The 15,572-nt window shown below is 38.3% G+C and overlaps 2 protein-coding genes across 3 annotated transcripts in view; one reads left to right on the forward strand and one right to left on the reverse strand.

Annotated features, from left to right (window-relative positions):
* Nucleotides 1–364: 364 nt before the first annotated feature.
* Nucleotides 365–4,376, reverse strand: LOC588836 (LYR motif-containing protein 1). Of its 2 annotated transcripts, none has more exons than XM_788500.4 (4): nt 4,275–4,376; nt 3,279–3,505; nt 2,660–2,720; nt 365–2,223 (listed from the first exon to the last, which is right to left on the reverse strand). In XM_788500.4, the coding sequence occupies exons 1-4, from the start codon at nt 4,339–4,341 to the stop codon at nt 2,078–2,080; spliced, it is 501 nt and encodes a 166-aa protein (XP_793593.4). In that variant the 5' UTR covers nt 4,342–4,376; the 3' UTR covers nt 365–2,077. The 2 variants fall into 2 exon arrangements, with proteins under 2 accessions (XP_793593.4, XP_030840428.1); XM_030984568.1 differs by lacking the exon at nt 4,275–4,376 and adding an exon at nt 4,186–4,209.
* Nucleotides 4,377–4,451: 75 nt separating this feature from the next.
* Nucleotides 4,452–15,572, forward strand: part of LOC764474 (tubulin-specific chaperone D) — a 46,460-nt gene continuing 35,339 nt past the window's right edge. Inside the window, exons 1-5 of the mRNA XM_030984569.1 lie at nt 4,452–4,654; nt 12,104–12,252; nt 13,157–13,258; nt 14,283–14,435; nt 14,837–14,892. Coding sequence (XP_030840429.1) covers nt 4,483–4,654; nt 12,104–12,252; nt 13,157–13,258; nt 14,283–14,435; nt 14,837–14,892 — 632 coding nt within the window. The 5' untranslated portion in view covers nt 4,452–4,482. The remainder of the gene's footprint in view (nt 4,655–12,103; nt 12,253–13,156; nt 13,259–14,282; nt 14,436–14,836; nt 14,893–15,572) is intronic.

Consider the following 15,572-nt stretch of genomic DNA (forward strand, 5'->3'; position numbering starts at 1 on the left):
AACCGGTCTTTTGAAGACCCCACTCAATCTTTCTCTTGCAGTTTCGTGCTATTTTTATATACAATTTTGGCGGTTCAGAACAAGGATCTTATTCCATATTTTGGCCCAAAGAATAATCTAATTCTCAGGATTTCCCTATATTTCTATTGACAGAACAAGAAGAAGAGATAAAACAGAAATCCCTTTATTGGCCGTGTCTTCAAACTATTTCTCAAGTTTAACACAATACTTATGAGAGGGAATGGAGAAAAACGGGTACCTACATGTAATACTGTTCAACTTCAAATACAGGGAAAGAGATGAGTGAACACACAATTAACCTATATACTGGCAGGTTTTACAACACATGATCCTCTACAACAAGTGCTCTGCATTCAAAATTTTATTTAGACTTTAACCGTAGACCAAATCCTAACTTTAAACCTAACCTAAATTCCCAATTACAACACGAACCCTAACCTTAGAGGAAGTAGAGCCAAGAGAAATTGTTGGTGGAGCGTATATCTGAGCTCTCCAGGAAGCCAACAAACATCACAACTGCACACATTCAACAGCACGTCTAACACATTTATCCGAGATATTTATGGTATCATCTATTTGGAGCCAGAAGGACGTTTACTCTGTGTTAAAGTATATGAGTTATTGCCCTTTTGGCTCAAACAGATGATATGTGTGGTATGATATGTCACATAAAAAAAAAAATGTTAAAAAACACTTTTTTCCAGTTTATGAAACTACAAGAGACTCGGTATTCATCACACCAATTTCAACAATTTACAAGGCAGGCAAAAACTAATGTCGAAATAATCATTTGAAATTGTTATCTTCTTTTAATAATAATTATAACATGTAAGTTTTTTTCAGAGGCATTACCAAGCAATGTTATAACATAAGATAATTCCCAATTTGAGATTTTGATACAGTTCAAATCATCCAACATGTTTCTGAAAAATTAATTCCCTCTTATATTGCATAATCCTCAGATGGGTGGGAAACTTATAGAGAATTGCTGCTTTTTCATTCAATCCATTCATAATTCATGAAATATAATTTTACAAACATGAAAAGATCTGTAGACACCATCCTCTACCCAAAAAGCTAGAAATAACATTGGGGAATACCATATCAAGGTAGAAAGGAAAGAAGTGCAATACAAAAGGCAGTTGCCTACTGCTGAAAGCACAACTGCACAAGGATCCCAAACCTGCAAGATTTTTCTTCATGCTCAGAGTAAATCCATATTACAGATTCATCTGTAATTGTAAGATATGATCTTCAATAGTTTATTGTAGGATTTACTGCTGTCCTAGCTCTCTATTGGACACAAGGGCAATACTGTGCTTAATAATTAAGTCAAATGACAACAGCACCATGGCACCAAGAAATGAATTAGGTGTGTTGGACATAATATATCTTATTATTTTAGTATTGTTCAAGAGTCATTATTACTATTTGAAATCCTTTTTATACACAGTGCAGAATTTGAACATTTGTAGCACACAATTGATTTCCTTCATATCATATGGTAAAGATATCTTGATTCCCAATGACATAATCAATACAACAAAATGATAACGCTCTTTTCATACATGCAGTGATGCAGAGTGCACACAATTTTCAATAAATTTGTACACCTCTCATCGTACATTATAAATTGTATAAGCTGACTTGCAGTTTAGCATAATGATAAAGTCAAAGCAATAAAGCACTCTTTTTGAAAGGGGAAGGTCTAAAGATCTTAACCCACTGAGTATGGTTTAAGTTGGTACCACAAACACTTTTCATAGCTATCCGAGGTTCGGTATTTAACAAGTTAAAGTCGATCTAGAATGGAGGAAATATTCACATCCGCAGGATAATGTCATGTGCATGGTAGAGCAATCAATACTTCCTGTATGCTTTGCAGAAATTTCAACTTGACAGAACACAGAGCAGTTTCCCCAGTGTGAAATCTCCAGGCTTCGCACACCTCATGGACAAAATAATCAAAGACTTCATACATACAATTCCATTTCTTCAGGCATGTACATAAATCCTAATTTCTCGTCCATTTTCATCGCGTCCTTCAATAATTTGATCAGTATTCATCATGTGATTTCATGTAGACGGGCTTAGCCTGCTTCCGTAGTCTAACTTGGGCTTTCTTGTCTTTGCTCATAGAGGGAGGCAGTCCACCATAAGGAATGTTCACAGGCCTGGGGTATGGTGTCCTGTAATGCAAAGCTAGGAGAAAGATGAATGAAAAGAAATTTGAAGAAAAAAAATGAATAGTCAAGTGAATCTGTCATTCAAAAGGAAAAGCAGCAAGATAAATTTGCATGTTGATTCTTAAGAGTATGTAAGTGAGTCTGAAAATAGATATTGGTAACAACAATACAGTTTTATATGACAAGTTTTATATGAAAGTTTATATGATTGAGAAGCAGACAACTATTGAGATATGGGACTTGGAAGAAAGTGGGAGCTGGAGAGAGAGAGAGAGAGAGAGGGGGGGGGGGGGGGGAGGAAGAGAGAGAGAGGGGAAATCAGATAGTGAGATAAACAAACCTAGAGATATACACAAAGACAAAGATACTTTAGAGTTTGACAATTGTAAAGGAAACAAAAAAGGCTGGAGGAAGGTTTGAAACACTTATTCTCTCAAGCTAGCTGCACCTACCCATGGTTAGTCTGGACTCTCCTTCTTGAATGCAAAGTTTGATCTCCTCAACATCTGTCAGCTGTTAATCAAAACAAAAAGAATAACAAACAACATTACTACTTATATATCAATTACATGTGATGTAGATTTTGTTGGCCAAATTAAATATTATACAATTCATGCTAATTTATTTTTTTAATGAATAAGTGTTGACTCATTTGAAAATGTTTGAGTAATCTTCTGCTCAATCTTCACTGGATTAGTTATGGGCTTATCGGGGAGGGGAGAGCTAAATAAGTCTATAAAATATGATAAGTATACACTGCCACCTGGTGCAATGAGGTTTATACATGATCAGGAATTAATTCATCAAAAGAAAAATTTATGTGAGTACACTGTAAATTTAGGGTCTACTGGTAATGAGTTTCAGCTTCTAGAATTTGTAAAAGACCTGATTGTGATCAAATGTGGCTAGACAATTTGGAGCATCAATAGATCGTAAAGGGAGGGGAAAGGGCAATTGCATTAACTGTACGTTTAACTATATGTACCAGTTACCCCCTCCCTGCTCCCTGACAAAAAGCCCTCAACTAGTAACCATTAAAAGCAGAGACATAATTTGTTTGTAATCCCATACTTGTTTATTTTTCCTGAAGAGTTCTTTAGTTTCAGTCTTGATGTATTCCCTCTCGGATTTGGTGTCACCGAGTACTCCAGAGCTGGCCTCCCATTTCAGAGCTGTTCTCAGTAAGCTTTTATACAGGGATAGAGATTGGGATCTCAAACTGATGGCAGCCATTTTGGTAGAATTAATTCTCAAGAAGCTTGGGTCATATTGGATTCTCTTTTGACTTTGCAATTTTGCTAAAAAGTTAAAGAAAACATCAAGGAAATCATGATTGAACTACATGCACCACACACACTCCATGTGTAAACAGAATTTAACATCTGTTATAATACTTTAACATGAACTACGGTAGTTTAATTGTTTCTGGGCTTTCGTGAAATAGGAAACCACCATTCACTCCATCCAAGTCATGTACAGTACTTCAGGCTTCAGCTCTTCATTTTGTCACACACATTATAGTCCATAGCTAGACTCTACACACAATTAGGTGTGTGCAGGCAAATGATTCATTTCCAACACCACGATACAGCCCATTTCTGTCACAAAATTAAGGCAACCCCTCCAAATCCTGAACATCTTTAATAAAAAACAAGCGTTCAACAAAACTTAGACAAGCTCTCTCTCTAAAAAAAAAAACCTGTTCATTGTTTTAAATCAGTCTTACAATACAGTACAATTTGATATCACCATGATTACAGGAGGTCAAAATCAGACTTTTGAAGTATAGTTATAGACCCATACAACTCCAATTACTGATTACCTGACAGTGAATTTCAAAGTTCCTAAAGCCAAACATGTAGGTCTATGTCATGACTCATGTCAAACAGCCAATGCAACCCAAACAAATTGAAAACAAGTTAGTTTCACCAAGTTAGAGTTAGATTAGGCCTATAGACTTGATCCCGACATGACTTACGTCATTTAATGAAATTATGAGCTCTGCTGACCAGTGTAAAAATCATAAATTCATAATTGTAAAACATCTCATCAAAGTTGACATATTACCAGATGAAGAATAATGCATCAGATCATCAGCGCCACAGCACAGTAACAGGCACAGCTCAGTTCGCATTCGTCGTCTTGAACTTCACCTATCCAGCTAACTACTAGCTAGCTTCAGGCTTTTTCAGCTAGCCCTCAGCTAGCTCGGGCGTACAGCGAGCCCCCCTTTCAAGAAAGCGCGCGCGCGGCGTTTACTTTTTATAACCGAGAAATGGCGACCGCAGGGATGACTGTTGAAGATGAGACAGAGATGGAGTTGGCCCAAAAGGGCCACATTAAAGAAGAATTTACTGAATTTAAAACAGTGAAAAACTTGTTTCAGAGCCTTCCCAACATATACAATGATCAGATTGGTGTAGAGTTAGCTCTGGAGCAGTTTACTGGTAAGTCTTTTCAAAAGGAAAATATAAGCTTATGTGAACCAACACGGAATTCAGTATGTGGGAGCGTACTGTAATCCTGGGTTACCGTAGTAGAGCCAGAGCCAGAGGAGGGGGTAGAGGTAGGGAGGCCAATGCCCGGGCGTAAGGCTTCTACGCCTACGATTTGTGCGCTCGTCGTCCAAGTCAGAAAATTACCAGAAGAAAAAAAAAGGGGAAAAAAAAGAAAACAAATATCTATGGAATAAAATGTATAACTAATACACAATTACACACTCCAAAACATACCTATAATCACGGATCTGTAATGCCGTAATGGTCTTTCACCATTTGTTGACGATCTTGCAGATTTTGATGTATTTTGATCCAATAATTGCGCTAGCAGACGAAAATAACGGACGCACAAGAGAAACTAGACGGGTCCTAGAGGGCGATGAGGTTAGCTCACTAAAATCCTTCTCAATGACTGAAGGTAGCGCCTAAAAATATGGAATCAATTTAATATCAAAGAACTTTTGATAGAGATTAACATATCAGTTGTGCACAAATGTCACTTTTAACAACTAGAAAATATAAAGAAAAAGGATTATATCTTTTTAATTGCAGATTTTACAAACTGCACAATCAAAGGTAGATAGAGTACGATGTTTTTGTCAATCTTGCGTTGGTTTGAGCCCCATAGCTAGAGCTATCTCAAATTGGGGAGCAAAACTGTGGACAAAGACGTCATTGTTCCAGCCCAAAATAGAAGTCTTGCGACATCATAATATGAATATGTATGAGGTCCGGTCTCATCGCGCGCAAAACAAATTTGACGTAGTCTCACACATAGTACCTTTTTCTCAGCACTAGACACCAGTGTCGTGCAGTAATGTATGAGAAGTGTAAAAAAAGACATTTCAGTAAAAAAAAAAGTCTACGTGAGCAGTCTATACTCCAATTGAGAAGTGTAATGAATGCCATGATTTGAACGTGTGTGTTTTAGTGTATGATATCATCATGGCTAGTGAGAGAGAGAGAGAGAGAGAGAGGGAGAGAAATATCTCCGTCAGTACACGTCTATCAATGCGTGCAGTCCTATTGACTATGTTTGATTCCGTATTGTGTTCGCTGCAACTGTTGGATTTATCGATCGTATTGTGTTCGCTGCAACTGTTGGATTTTGCAGTGTCAGATTGATCTTTACTCATGAGGAAATAATTGGAATACATATCAAAACTAAGGTAGGCCTATTTATTTATTTCAATCATTTTCTTAATTTACAATGAGTGGTTTTCGAGCTTTCTCTCATTATGGCATGGCTAGCATGGCTCGATTGCGGCTTGCATGCAATTACCGTACCTGGACGGCCTGTAGTACTGTGTCGGTGTGTGCGACTAATTCAAGGCTAGCCGGTGATGATGAATGTACTTTCGCGCGAAGTTTTGAACTTGTTGTCCGGGCAATGACCATGATGACACGCCCATTCCCTCGGGCCTGTCTAATTCTCGACGTAATTTTTGGGACCATGAAATTGATTGTTTCAAGGCTCTTGCGTACGGCCAAGCGTAGAAGGAAGGGAGTGCTTAAAAGCTGGATATCTCCTATTTTATGGAACTTCTGGAGTCGGCAGATGGGTGAGTTTTCTTAGTGAAAGTAAATGCTTTCTTTTAATCTTTGTTTTATTTTAAACAAATTCGTAATTAAAAAGTTAGATTTGGGCATTGGCCTCCCTAGTAGAGGAGAGGCTGGGGGGGGGGGGGGGGGGGGAGGTGCGCCGGTGCGGGGTTCAAGCTGGCTAAATAATGTCATGAAACTTCGAAAGGGAGCCCACTGCCATGGTAAAAAATGCAATGTACCTAACATTTCCTGTGACAAGAATTTTTGGTAATTCTTAAGAATCTGCCCTAGATCCTCTAGATCTAGTCTACTCTAAGTCTAACGTTAGCTCTAGACTAGACCGAAAGCTTCAGTCTCTATACCGTCGGTTGTTCCACTGAGACTACGTCTGGCTCCACTAGACCTCCGGTTATAGAGACAGATCGATCGCCTATGCCAGCCTATGTTGAAGATATCGCGGCTAGATTTTAGCCGTTAGGCCCCTCCCACAAACATGAACAAACTTGCCACGGCCGTATTGTTATGCCCCCCAAAATCCCCCAAAATGTCATTTTACCTCGTGCATATCCAATTTTACATTAGGCCTAGGCTATAATACATCGGTTCCACTTACTAACTTGATTGAAATAATCCGTTTAATGGTCCCTTTTAAGGAAATTATGGGTCAAAATCGACATCCATGTTGAAAATCTTGCAAGCCGTGTTAAACAATCGCTGCCGTCAATCTCATCCCTTCTAGTCTACGCCGAAGGCAAAATGATTATGAAGGAAAAACTGTGCGCCATCTACACGTTCGTAATGGCGTTATCACAGTTTTTCCTTCATAATCATTTTTGCCTTCGGCGTAGACTAGAAGGGATGAGATTGACGGCAGCGAGAGTTTAACACGGCTTGCAAGATTTTCAACATGGATGTCGATTTTGACCCATAATTTCCTTAAAAGGGACCATTAAACGGATTATTTCAATCAAGTTAGTAAGTGGAACCGATGTATTATAGCCTAGGCCTAATGTAAAATTGGATATGCACGAGGTAAAATGACATTTTGGGGGATTTTGGGGGCATAACAATACGGCCGTGGCAAGTTTGTTCATGTTTGTGGGAGGGTCCTAACGGCTAAAATCTAGCCGTGATATCTTCAACATAGGCTGGCATAGGCGATCGTTCAGTCTCTATAACCAGAGGTCTAGTGGAGCCAGACGTAGTCTCAGTGGAACAACCGACGGTATAGAGACTGAAGCTTTCGGTCTAGCTCTAGACCTACTTGAGTCAAAATTCCACTTTCCAGAACATCTTAAAATTTGGAAAATGTAAAATGACTAAAAAAGATACTCAAATAAATGATCAAAATACCTTTTGGATGCAGACAAACTTGTCCAAGGTCAACATTAAAGCTCATGTGGTCTAATTTAAGGCATTGTTTCCAGACAATACCATCCTTTTTCTAACCTTCTTCGAGGTATCGCGATATACCTTGGAGTCATACCTTGGAAGTAGGCATAAAGTTATACAAAACTTATTTGCCCCTCGGTGTCTGTTAGTGAGTTACTTTTGAATTTGGCGTATAGATATAGATTTCTTGCTTGCTTACTTACTTGCTTAGCTTACTTGCTTAAGTCGGGTCAACTGCCTGAGCTGTGATGGCCTTCCACACATTCCTGTCTAGCATGGCTGCTTTTACCTCTGACAGTTCAAGTCCCGTATCCTTCTTGAGTAGGTCTGTATAGTTAAGATGAGGTCTTCCAGGTTTCTTCTTCCTGTGTTTAGGTTTCCAGAGTAAAAGCTGAGATATTGGTTCATTGATGTTCTTACAGCTGTGGCCTGCAAAACGTAGCCTTCTTTCCCTGATCTTTTCTGATACTTTTGGTAGATTCCCGTACAGCTCCTTATTTGTCATATGCTGACTCCAGTGCACGTTGAATGCTGTCCTAAGAAGTCTGGTGTAGCAACCATCTAATTCTTTTGCCAACTTTGTTGTAACTGCCCATGCTTCGCAGCCGTATAGCAGCACAGAAACAAACTATGGACGTTGCCCAGGTAACAGGCAATAGGTAATGACAAATATGCCCGTTGCCCCAGGTGAAGGGCATAGTTAAATTTTGCTGAGATCCTACCGTAAATCTCTGTGTATAAGGTGCAACTGTGTATAAGGCGCACCCCTACTTTGAAGACAAAACAAAAAACAAACAAAAAAATTCTGGAATTAAAAAAAATAATTCTGTCATCTTTAGTTTCAACATTTTCTAAAGACAAAATAAATATTTATCTCTTATTTTTAACACCGCATGTTTTTTTTTAAAGCTGAAAATTACTTGGCAATGACAACAAGTTTCGATACTGATAGCTGTTGCAAGGCAAGTTCAGACTAGTCAGACAAAATGCGCAGTGCACTTCGTTAGCTGTAATGCATGCCCAAACGAACACAAACAAATAGGCTATACGTGATCGTAACAAGAAATCATTCAAAACTATGAAAGCACAATTGGAAAGACAACTGCTCAAAATTACCATCATCAGATACATAACTTGGACAAAGAATTCAATAGTCGTCCAAGAAATGCCACGGAAATTGTGATAATCGAGGAGTAACTGGGTACATTTTTATCGAAAGGGGCCTGCTGCTTGTTATACTGCTTTTTACCGTAGAGGCCATTAACTAGCTAGCTGTGCTGGCAACAACAACCCTATGCGACAAAGTGCTTTGCAACCCATATTTATAACGGCAGTTCGGATTGATTCAGGATGAGCTAGAATATGCAGGGTGCTACAAGAATTTTTTTCACCACTTGCCCTGTCGGGCAAGTGGGTTTTCAATTTACTTGCCCAAACAATATTTCCACTTGCCCAAAACTTTAAAGCGAAAAAGGACTCGAGGTTAAAGCATTTATTATCTCGTAATGATAAGTTAGTGTTTTAGATAGCAAATTAATGCACATACATGTACAGTGTAACTGTACTGAATAATAACCTAATATTAGGCCTGAGTCAAACCGTTTAACCGACGGTTATCCGACCGCATTCATCAAAACCGTTTAGCATTTCTCGCTCCGGTTAACCGTTATTTGCATACATATTGGAATGTGCTAATAGCCGATGATAAAGATAATCAAAGAAACCGCAGTGTAATGTTACACCCTGGCCGCTGCGCGCCAGCTTTCTGGCAGCAGTAATCCCCATGAATGAATTTGTAAACAATAAAACAACCAGCCCCCTTCTCTCTTTTCTCACCCTCTTTATTCCCTTCTCTCTGCAATGTGTTCATCGCTCTTGTACCTTTTCTTATTACTGCACTCTCAGCTCACAACTTTCTAAATGTTTACACATTCGATGGTCAGTTCCTCTCACATCCCTTCTCCCCCGAGTCTCTCTCTCTCTCTCTCTCTCTCTCAATATTAATATCCATCCCTTGCCGACTCGCCCCCTAAAATAATGTTCATATATAAATAAAATACAAAAATATTGATAACAATAATAATTGAAGTTTTAGAAATATCAATAAACAAAGTCTTGGATATTGTGAGTAATTTAAGTTTTTGATCATTCTTCAATTCAGCCGATTAACACAGCCACCCTTTCTATCTAGTCTCACTTGTTTTACTTCTTTACTCTCTCGTGTCCCTGCCTCGTCCATGCAGGGACATGCAGGGACATGCTAGCCCATGCATGCTCTCTCAGTCACACACACATGTACACACAAACCTCCGGCGCCCAAATACACTGTACATACACACAGATGGAGAGCTCATGCTTGTCACATGCACACATGTGGGCGTGGCTTCTTGACCTCCCACTGAACTGGGTACGGTGAAAGCACGCGCGGTCACCAACCTGTAATTTATGCTGGTATCAAACTCCACCCACATAGCTAGAGAACCTTCTTGATTGGTCACTAACTTGGATCAGCTCATTGCAGGGTGTGTCTTGGGTGTGTGTGATACACACTTCCACATAATTTCATATGGCAATGATACATGCAGGGAGCTCTCTCCCTGACATGTGCAAACATTGCATTGCAAAGGCATATATAAACACGTCACAGATCAGCTATCTTCACAGAGTAACTTTGCAAGGTTAATCATGATATCAAATTCAGATGAGGAATAATAAGACATGTTTTATGTTGTTTATTACTGGTCTCTGTTTATCAGGATGACCCAATTTGTGCCATAGTCCTGGGCTGGGAATGCTCAGCCCGACAGTCTGAAGACCAGCGGGGTTCTGAGCTACAGCACTATTACAAATACTGTATTTTCACTTTTTCAGATTATTATTAAACGGTTAAACGAAACCGCCCGTATACTTTTAACGGTTAACCGTTTAGCACAAAAACCGTCAAAGAAAATGGTCAACAAAGGATGGTTGAAGGTTTAAAAAACGCATTTTATTGATTCTCCATAAATAATCAGATTCACATTCATCTGATTTATATGAGCAGCGAGTTTTAAATAATATGTTCACAATCATTAACAGTCATGAATAAATATCAAACATTTGACTTTTTGTACTTACTAGAAAATCCCTGTTGTTTATTCCATTCCGATTCGCACGTGTTCATTTCCCTAGAATAATGACGTCATATTTGGCGTGATTCAACCAATCGGCAATCAGAGAATAGCAAAGGCCTGTCGGTGCGGCCTGCAGAGCTAGAGAGAGAGAGCGCGAATAAGCTCGCAGCTGGTACGATCGCGCTAGCTGTCTCTAGCTAGCTCACGGCCGGCCGTGCGTGGAGGCGGAGCGGCATTCATGGCTTGAAGTGTCACTGTTGCATGCGCGCTGAGCTAGCTGAGCTGGCTAGCTGTCTGTGAAGTTTTTTCGAAATCGGAACGATCGCTTTTTTGCTTCTGGATTTTGACGACGGGTAAGAAGTTGACGGGTGAATGGTAGAGTTCAATTTGGTTGCCCCGGGACGTCGGGCAAGCGGGTTTGTCGCGCCCTGGAATATGATTGGTAAAAATTAAATACTTAAGTTTTCAGGTGGATTAATTTAAGAGGTGTGCAAAACTGCAATTTCATTATTTTTTTCGGAGCATTTTGAGGACTCAAAATATCCTGTACCTGTGTATAAGGCGCACCCCGACTTTTGATTTTTGCCGACAGAAAAAAAGTGCGCCTTATACACAGAGATTTACGGTAATTGGTTTACGTGTAAAAAGTTTTACATGCGAGCATGGATACCATACAGTAAAATTCAAATAACTTTCCAGTGAAGATTAACATACAGTTTCTCAGATTATCTGTAATATTTTAACCAATCTTTAATCAAGAAAAGGATAATACGGCCAGAATTCTTTGTAGACTATATTGTGAAAATGGTATATAAAAGATATATGGACTGCTTTCCTGTACCTGTTTTTATACCGGTTCTGAGGGACGTTACATCCTGCTACAGTGTATGACCCCTTGAGCCTATATAGAAACATCTATGTCTCTCAAAGCGGTCAATATATCTATATTATCACTTAGCCTAGTGTCACCACCAAAATTTGTATTTTATTGTAAAATATCAAATATAAATCACCATTACGTTCAATTCATATTTGAATAAGAATAACAAAACCATGCATATAAAATTCAAATGTAACTTTGTAAAGGACTTAAAAAGTGTAAGGAACAACTTTGCAGAAAGTACCTCTCAATCTTTTATGCCGAGCTGTTCATAAAGTTAAATTGCTGCCATAAGACTGGAAACTCAAATATGGTGCAGCGTTTAAGTGGAGAGAGACACTCTACTTTTTAACTTTCACCTAATCTGCTTTGTCAGGTTTTTCTGCTTTTTTCAAAAGCAACTTGTTATAAAGATTGATTATAAAGATTTGATTACCCTGATGATCACATATGATTACTTGCTTACAGTGATTGTGGATGAGTACCAGGAGCAGCCTCATCTGCTGGACCCTTACCTGGAGGAGATGGTCCTGGACTTCCTCTCCATCGGTAGAGACATGAACCTTGACAGGAAGCTCTCCCATCTTGCCTTCAAGTTCCTCTATCTTCTCACGAAGGTGAACTATCATTATTTATTTATTTATTTATTTATTATAAGTCTTGTTTTAGTAGGGTGGCTCCATCAGTAGTTAGTTGAATACTGTTTTCCGTGGAGGCCCTACATCAATAGACTGTGGAGACCCTACTATCAATAAACTACAGTCAAACCTTTCTTAGTGGCCACCTCTCTATAAAGGCCGTCTGTCTATAGTGGTCATCAATAATACATGTACCTCCCTCTAGAAGGAAATGTGTTTTGAAGAACCTGGCTTAAAGTGCCACCTGTCTTTCGTGGTAATTTTTGTGTTTTCCTTGGGTAATAATAGGCAAGTTTGACTGTATGAAACTGGCATAACAACCCTCTGGTCCTACACAAATAAATCTAGGGTTATGGTCATGTAGATGTATTAAGTGCTGTATAAACCCAGAATATTATTATTATTAATGCAGACATTATTATTTAAACTTAAGACCAATGGTTAAAAGGACCAATTAGATGTAGTATCAACTCAAAATATCCTGTAACAAAATAAATATCTTCAAGATACAGGAGGGAGGTGTCTGTTTTGAAACACTTTATCTTTGATTTCATAGAATCGTCATGGAAGTCACAAAGTAAAATACATATGTAGTTCATCACTTTGCCTGCATTATGTCATCCACTATCTGTATTAATTTATCTATGACTACCTCTATTTCCATGTGAGACTCTCTTGTTGTGAGTTTTCCCTTTTTTCTTTTAAGTGAGGCATTTTCTGTGTCAATGAGACAAGACTTTACTCATCACATATGTATTGTCAATCCTTAGTATGTGTATCAATCCTTATTTCCACAGAATCATTCAATGATTCATTTTCATAGCAAAACTATGACCCCTTCCCAAGAATGTATTATTGACCTAATAATGACCTTTGTTTCCAGGCTCGTGGACCTAAGGTCATCGTTAGACTGCTACCCCATGAGGTCGTGGATCTGGAACCCACCCTTGCTCTCCTGAGTGCTCAAGATCCTAACGATCACGAGGTACATGTATGAACAAATTATCAATTTGTGATTATTTTATCTTTGCTTGAGAAATGTTAAGCCATCTTGTACATGCTGTATCCTGTCATGTCAATTGGTTTCACATTGATGAATGGAAAATATTAACTGCCATATATATGAGAGAGAGAGAGAAAACAACATTGAGTTTCTGTTCATTTTTCATGGAGTAGAATGTAATGTATTGTACCGGTATTGTAATTGAAATGTAATTTAAAATACATAAACATGAATTATGTACAGTATATTCATGTAGTTATAGAGAGATGGAAAGAATCATGCGCTATATATATATATATATATAAGTCAAATATTATTTCTAATTTTATTATTTCATCTTGATGCAATAGGCCCTCTGTAGTACTGGTAAACGGAAATGAGTGTGTGCTATATACTGTTATATTAAAGTTGAATATTCTTTCCATTTATTATTTCATCTTGATCTAATAGGCTCTCTTCAGGAAACGAATTTTGTGAGAATTTAAATAATCGGGTGAGCTCATGCATACATGCATTGTCAGTAGTAAAAGGAAATGAGTTAACGCCCCTCAAGAGACAATATGACTTGGTCAAGTGGTCTCCCTGCATTTACAAAATGTCCCTTGTTCAAGTCAGAGCCATTTATCTAGACAGAAACATGTCACCTAGATGTAAGCTATCAGATTATCATTAAACATTTGTAAAATCAAAGTACACAAACACACACACACACATACAAATGAGATTCATATCTGTGCAGTTGACTCTGCATTTAACTCAAAGTTGTACAAGTTGAATTTTCAATTTTTGGACCAGACTTTGCAAAACATATGTTATTTATACTTCCTATTTGTCAAATTTGCATATTAAAGTCAAGCTACTTTTTGCAATCCCAACAGATTCGACTTACGCAGAGTTAACTATAGATTGTTCTAATGTACATGCAAGACCCTTTTCAAGTCACCTATTAAAACACTCCGAGCTCCATGTAATGTACTGCTTTGCTTCTCTACTTTGTCCATCACAGACTTGGGAGTCTCGCTACATGCTACTGCTCTGGATGTCCATGATATGCATGATACCATTCGATATGTCCAGACTGGACAGTGGTGTGGCCGGAGCAGGTGACCAGCAGACTAAGAGTCTACCCACCATGGACAGGATACTCAATGTAGCTAAGGTCAGTTGCACACCTTGACCCTTCCTGTGTTGAAGGCGTTTAGTCCTGCCCAAGCTTATTTTTAGTTATGGCTTTTATGAAATTTAGCTTTATTTTAAACCAGCTTTAACTTTAAAGTCATCTAGAATTGTTAATGAAACAGTATACATGATGCTTTTACCAGCAAAATATTAAAAGTAAACACGTTGGAAATGCAACTCTCCTTTACTAAAGCACAGATGTCGGGACTACAATCTCTTCCTTTCTGTCATTACTCAATTATTCTATTAGGCATTTTTTGGCCAGATATTATTAGTTTGTAGTTTTGAAAACTCAGTGTATGTATGGTTCGATTCTGAAGAGAAATAGTATTCCATCATTACCAGAACTGTTTCTTTGCTGTTTCCTTGCCGTTTCTTTAGATTTATCTTGGGATGAGCGACAAATGCAGAGATGCAGCTGCCTTCATGGTATCAAGGTAAATTATCATAACAATTTGTGTGTTTCCTTTATACCATTATGGTGATTTCAGAATGAGAATTAAATGCAAGTAAAACTGTATCACTGTTTTAATTCTGAATGTTTTGTTCATCTGTCAAACTGAGATCAAGATAATTTAGGACTGAAGCCATTGAAAATAAACATTCTCTTTGATATGTGATTGGGACTTTATGTATTTCATAATGAAACCTGCCTCTGCCGTATTAATTAACCAAGTCCCTTATTCAACTCGACTAAACCAGGGTCCCATTGCATTAAACCTAGCACTGATGGTAATGCTGCTATTAATGGTATCTTCCTTGGAAACCTTAATTTGATTGGCTGTTGAGTGATGTTGCCATGGTAGTTAATATTGGTGCCAAAGTTGCCATCCGTGGTAAGTTTTACACAACAGGTCACAAGCTTTATTTCAAAATCTGAAGAGTTTTGTACTATTTATAGTTGCGCCATGCTGCTCAAGATCACATTTGTGCATTCTTGAATTAGTGCTACTTCAGGGCCCTCTTGCACAAAACTTTAACCATTGATGATAACTTTGCCATCAATGGCAACTACCATGGTAACAGGGCTCAACAGCCAATCAAAATCAAGGTTTCCATGGTAATTACCATTGATGGCAAAGTTACCATCACTGTTAAGTTTTGTGCAACATGGCCC

Source organism: Strongylocentrotus purpuratus, unplaced genomic scaffold (genome assembly GCF_000002235.5).
Source record: "Strongylocentrotus purpuratus isolate Spur 01 unplaced genomic scaffold, Spur_5.0 spur5_scaffold_14, whole genome shotgun sequence".
In the NCBI taxonomy this organism is placed as follows: Eukaryota; Metazoa; Echinodermata; class Echinoidea; order Camarodonta; family Strongylocentrotidae; genus Strongylocentrotus; species Strongylocentrotus purpuratus.

Coding starts and splice junctions, on each gene's coding strand:
- LOC588836 (XM_788500.4), bottom strand. CDS start 4,341: ATGCGAACTGAGCTGTGCCTGTTACTGTGCTGTGGCGCTGATGATCTG. Junction 2,721..3,278: donor TCTTCAGGAAAAATAAACAA/GTATGGGATTAC, acceptor TTTGATTAACAG/CTGACAGATGTTGAGGAGAT. Junction 2,224..2,659: donor AGAGTCCAGACTAACCATGG/GTAGGTGCAGCT, acceptor TCTTTCTCCTAG/CTTTGCATTACAGGACACCA.